This window comes from Trachurus trachurus (genome assembly GCF_905171665.1).
Source record: "Trachurus trachurus genome assembly, chromosome: 7".
Taxonomy (NCBI): Eukaryota; Metazoa; Chordata; class Actinopteri; order Carangiformes; family Carangidae; genus Trachurus; species Trachurus trachurus.
Window position 1 is genome coordinate 27,946,439 of NC_139901.1, and position 6,000 is coordinate 27,952,438.

Consider the following 6,000-nt stretch of genomic DNA (forward strand, 5'->3'; position numbering starts at 1 on the left):
ATCTTTGACTGGCTGCTGCTGCTGTCGTCTGAATCCCCCTGGCTCAACCTCACTGCCATTCCCCCGGCCGCGGCCTTAGCACTCACACTCACACACACACATGCACACACACATGCACACACACATACACGCTGAAACGTCTGGACGCCGGGGTTGTAATTAAGGTTCCCTGCTTTGAGCTCGCTGGTTACCTGCTGTTTGCAGCGGGACCACAGGAAAGGCACTCGGTCTGCATGTGTAATTTACTCCCAAACCGAGCGAGGAAGCTTTAACAGTTAAAAAAAAAAAAAAATGTTTTATGTTTTTTTTTTTTTTAAAACAGCCTCTCTGGTTGGTCTAACCTTGAATCACCTCATATTTTGATGGATCTCAGACATGCGGGGCCGCTCCAAAAATACCACACACTGAGTTACAGTAACATATTTATTCAAGGAGGACAAGATGTGAAACATATGTGAAGGAGCTCTGGGGGATTTAACAGCAACAAGCGCGCGATGTTAGCACGGCTGACATGTTCGGCTGCTAAATGTAATTTGTATAGGCTTTAAGGAGTTCCTCATCCATTGACATCTATCTGCATAATCCATATTATACTATGGATTTACCGGCTGTTCATTGAGCACAGGGACACAGTCTTAAACACTGTATTTTACATCTCCTTATCACCGCGGCTACACACACACACACACACACACACACACACACACACACACACACAAAGCATCATGGTGTATAATGTGAGCCTTGTTGGTTTGGCAGCGCTCGTCTCTAAAAAGGATGGAGTGGGAGGTGCGGCTCTGCAGGTAACGGCTGGCGCCCTTCAGAGCAGCGCCGCAGCGATGACGGCGTTTATTCTTCTGCTTCTTCTGGGAGAAACCGGAAGAAAAAAAGGTTTTAATTTGAGCTCCACACAGTCAGGACGTCTCTTCAGCGCTGTCATCAACCGTCTCTCCACCACCGCCCACTCTGCTGCTTCTCCTCCTCCTCCTCCTCCTCCTCCTCCTCCTCCTCCTCGCTGGAGCTAATAAAACTAAACATAGCGAGTTGACGATAGCGTCTCCGTCCTCCTGACGATCACCTCTGACATGGCGCTAATGGGGAATTCACTGATTTTAATAAGAGTGGTCAATGCAGCGCCCTGGGGAGGGATGGAGGGGGGAGATTAGCAACAAAGGAGGCCGATCAGTGGCTGTCACTGTGTGTGAGGATAGGGATATCATCCTCCTTCCTCCACCCTTCCTTCTTTCCACAATCCTTTTCCCATTGCATCTTTCCTTCCTTCCTTCCTTCCTTCCTTCCTTCCTTCCTTCCTTCCTTCCTTCCTTCCTTCCTTCCATCCTTCCTTCCTTCCTTCCTTCCTTCCTTCCTTCTTTCCTTCCTTTCTCCCTTCCTTCTTTCCACAATCCTTTTTCCCTTGCATCTTTCCTTCCTTCCTTCCTTCCTTCCTTCCTTCCTTCCATCCTTCCTTCCTTCCTTCCTTCTTTCCTTCCTTTCTCCCTTCCTTCTTTCCACGATCCTTTTTCCCTTGCATCTTTCTTTCTTTCCTTCCTTCCTTCCTTCCTTCCTTCCTTCCTTCCTTCCTTCCTTCCTTCCATCCTTCCTTCCTTCCTTCCTTCCTTCCTTCCTTCCTTCCTTCCTTCCTTTCTCCCTTCCTTCTTTCCACAATCCTTTTTCCCTTGCATCTTTCCTTCCTTCCTTCCTTCCTTCCTTCCTTCCTTCCTTCCTTCCATCCTTCCTTCCTTCCTTCCTTCCTTCCTTCCTTCTTTCCTTCCTTTCTCCCTTCCTTCTTTCCACGATCCTTTTTCCCTTGCATCTTTCTTTCTTTCTTTCTTTCCTTCCTTCCTTCCTTCCTTCCTTCCTTCCTTCCTTCCTTCCTTCCTTCCTTCCTTCCTTCCTTCCTTCCTTCCTTCCTTCCTTCCTTCCTTCCTTCCTTCCTTCCTTCTTACTTCTTCTTTTGATCCAGTTGACTCCTTGGTCTGTTCCCTCCCTCCATCTTTCTTTCCTTCCCTTTTCCCTTCCTTCTTTCCACAATCCTTTTTGCCTCCCTCCCTTCCTTCCTTCCCTTCGTCCTTACTTCTTATTCCTTCCTTTTTTGATCCAGTTGACTCCTTGGTCTGTTTCCTCCCTCCATCTATCTTTCCTTCCTTTTTCCCTTCCTTCTTTCCTCCCATCGTTCCCTTTGTCCTGCCTTCCTTTCTTCCTTCCTTCCTTCTTTCCCTTTGTCCTTCCTTCCTTCCTTCCTTCCTTCCTTCCTTCCAGGACCGATGCTCCCTCACACACACTCACGCACACACACGCTGTAACTGCTTCGTCATACACTTAGTAACTCATTAATTCTTAATATATTTTGAAATTCCTTTAACAGCAATTACTTAATGAAAAGCACCGAGGACCGAGGCCTCGTGGGAACCAAGGGGGGGTGGGGAGGGGGGGGATCAAGAAACTTAATTCTACATGACAACATGGAGCTGATGATACGCGGCCTTGTGTTGTAGGATAATTGGGGATTCAGGAGGAATCCCACCCCCCGACCCCCTCCGCCTTCATCCCTTCACTCTAAAAAGGAGTGAAAGTGTGTTTATTTATGTTTGTGCTGAAGCAGAATATGATCGCTTTGATCATGAAGACGTCTCACTGACATCATCATTACATGTTAAGTGTGCGGACTGCGCGCTAACTCAGATGCTAACGCAGTCCAAAGCATTTCCTGATGACGGCCGTGTTGTTTGTTTTCATTAGAGCACACGCCCTCAAACTCTCAACACTGTGGTTTCCAGGCTCATGGAGAAGCTTCGCTCAGTCCTGGACTGTTTACTGCTGATTCTGGGAAAGGAAACTAGATACTGTGGGACTAGTGTAGAATGGAAAAAAATTAAATAATAAAACTGTTGAAATGTACAGTACATTCACTGCTACTACACTGGCTGAGAGCTGAGAATAGAAACGCTGCCTCTGCTCAGTGATGGGAATATGGCGTTATAAAATAGCGGCGTTACTAACAGCGCTACTTTTTTTAGTTAACAAGTAATCAAAAAAGTTACTGATTCTACTGTTTTTATGTCATTACCGTTACTGACAATAAAATGATTTGACTCAAGAAGTCCCGTCACAAAATAATATATAGCCTGCACATTTTTTCAATCCATCAACTAGTTGGAAAAGAGGTTGTTTATATGGAACAAACCAACTCACTCAATGTGCTGAGTGAGTTGGTTCGTTCCAGATAAACGGGAGGTTCGGGGAGCGAGTCCAAGACATATTTGAGCATTTTATAAAAGAGTAATCAACCTTGAGGTCGGGACCCCACGTGGGGCCGCCTGGAATTCAAATGGGGTCGCTGAAAAAAAATAAAATATGGTTTTTATCTAATTATTATTCTTTATTAAATTATGATTAAAAACACCACACAATCTTAAACAACTGTATTCTATACTTTCACTTTCTCGAATACAAATCGAGTTCAAAGTAAATGCAGCATATAAAAATATCTGAACTGGTGCATCTTGATTGACGGCTGCAATCACATGACTGCACATGATCGTGGAACCACTGCAATAGTTACTTTTCCTGGTAATGAGTTACCTTTATAATATAGCAATTCAGTTACTAACTCAGTTACTTTTTTGGGGAAAGTAACTAGTAACTAATCGTTACCCAAAAACGTACCCAACGCTGTTTCTGCTGCACCACAGTGAGTTCCTGCTTCACCTTAGTATTTCTAATATTATGCATAAATAGTGATTTACAGTTCCCACAGTGACAGCAGCTTTGAACCACCGATGATTAATATGAGTGTAATGTCACCACATTGTCAGCGCATGGAAAAGGCATATTTCTGTCACCATCACTTCCATACTCTAAATGAGTAAGAGGAAGGACAGAGTGTGTGTGTGTGTGTGTGTGTGTGTGTGTGTGTGTGTGTGTGTGTGTGTGTGTGTGTGTGTGTGTGTGTGTGTGTGTGTGTGTGTGTGTGTGTGTGTGTGTGTGTGTGTGTGTGTGTGTGTGTGTGTGTGTGGCACATCTGTGAGTATATAATCACTAACTCACCGCCTTGGTGCACTGCACGTCCTTCCCCAGCAGCCAGTTGAGCTCCAGGTTTCCTTCTCCCTGGTAGCACGACTGCAGGCGCTCCTTGATGCGCGCGTTGATGTCTCGGATGGTGAAGACGCAGAGCGCCGAGTCGTCCGGCGGCCGGTGGAACTGCTTCTGGCCCTTGGCGAAGATGGTGAAGAGCACGTCGTCCTGGGCGCTGATGTTGAGCGAGGCGGCGAGGACGCGGCCCGGCTTGCCGAGGTAGGCGGCCTGCAGCAGCCGGTACTCCACGCCGCTCTTCACGCAGCCGATGGGCAGCGAGACGTACGAGTGGAACTTGCGGTCGTCCTTGCACAGGCGCACGATGCGGGAGGTGTAGAAGAGGTCGCTGGTGGAGCCGCTCGACGACATGCTGTTCTCCGGCGTCTCGGGCTGCACGGTCAGGAAGTAGACGAAGCTGCCGCTGGCGAAGCCGTACACGTAGTAGATGTCGAAGTGGGAGACGAGCGCCAGCGTGTCCGACGGGATCTTGATGAGCGAGGACACGAAGTCGGTGTGCAGCTCGTAGTCCAGCATCGCCGAGGACTCGGGGTCGCGCGGCAGCTTCCGGCTGGAGATGGTGGGGAAGTAGTCCTGCTTCCCGTCCACCGCCGTGCCGATGAACAGCGTGCCGTCCTGGCCCTGCGAAGGCACGATGACGCCGTACATGGTCCCGGTCTGGTTGACGCTGGAGAGGTAGTGCTCCTTCTTGTGCGACGGCTCCACCAAGATGAAGAGGTCGTCCAGTCGGAGGAGCTTGCAGACGCCCTGGTAGAGGCTGCCGCACGCCAGCAGCCGGTTCTGGGAGTAATCGATGAGCAGGAGCTTGTTGACGTTGTTGGTGGAGACGAGGGGCTCGGAGCAGGGCTGGACGATCAGCGGGGGGTAGCACGCCTTGTTGTCGTCCTCGGGGCCCGTGTCGTGGGAAACCAGGAGGGTCAGGTTGCCCGAGAGCTTGTACACGCGGTTGACCGCTCCGATGTACAACGCCCCCGTGGTCTGGTGAACCGTCAGGTGGTTGAAGAGCCAGTCCCGGCGTTCGGGGTGGAAACTGGTAAATGTCTGCGCGCTACACGGGAGGGGAGGGGTCGCTAAGAGCAGCCAGAAGCCCAGCAGGGTGGCTACAGGTCCCACAGGCGATAAAGTCCTGCGTGCAGCCCGCCGGCCCTCCATGGTCAACGGGCCCGCAAGGAAAGTGCTGAGGAAGCAGAGAGAACGGACGAGGGGAAGGAGGGAAGAGACCTTCGCCTTGTGGTTGTTGAACTGGCAGGGCAAAGCTTCTGGAGGGTCTTCACATGTTTCTGAAAAAGAAAAACAAAGGAGAAAGAGAAAGAGAGACGATGTTAGACACAAAGGTGTGACTTGAGGAGAATCTGAAACTGAAGACCGACCTTTTTGGCCTGGCTTTTAACTGAATCATATTATTTTTATCGTTATAAAACATTAAATTTAATTAATTAATTAATTTTATTTATCATTATTATCTTTTTATCTTTTTTATTCTATTTTAATTAATTAATTCATTCATTCATTCTTATTCTATTTTATCCTATTACACCTATCTATTTTACTTCATTTTATCTGGTGTTTTCCCCATTGCAAATGATTGTTTCCTCGATGTCTCTAAAATCCAATGAGCTAAAATTATTGTGTGAATGCATATGTGTATGTGAATGTATGTGTGTCTCCCAATGTGTGTCCTCTATGTTCCTTGGTTTTCATCATGTGAAGCATTTTGACTCACGTTTCCAATAAAGGAAACACTTGTGACTTAATGGAAAAAGTTCTTCATTAGAAGAAAGAAAAAAGGTGAGAGTTGAACCTCAGTGAGAGAGAGAGAAAGAGGGAGTGGAGGTCTGAAGGAGACAATCGGCGGAAACCATTACGGTGCACATTCCTAAGAAGAAGTAGCCGGAGCGAGTCAGACGA

General features: G+C 47.9%; 1 protein-coding gene across 1 annotated transcript in view; it reads right to left on the reverse strand.

The window, feature by feature from the left end:
* plxna2 (plexin A2) overlaps positions 1-5,244 on the reverse strand; it is a gene marked incomplete at both ends in the record, with an annotated part of 185,588 nt that extends 180,344 nt beyond the window's left edge. The window contains one exon of the mRNA XM_083976069.1: positions 4,048-5,244. Coding sequence (XP_083832195.1) covers positions 4,048-5,244 — 1,197 coding nt within the window. The remainder of the gene's footprint in view (positions 1-4,047) is intronic.
* Positions 5,245-6,000: the final 756 nt, after the last annotated feature.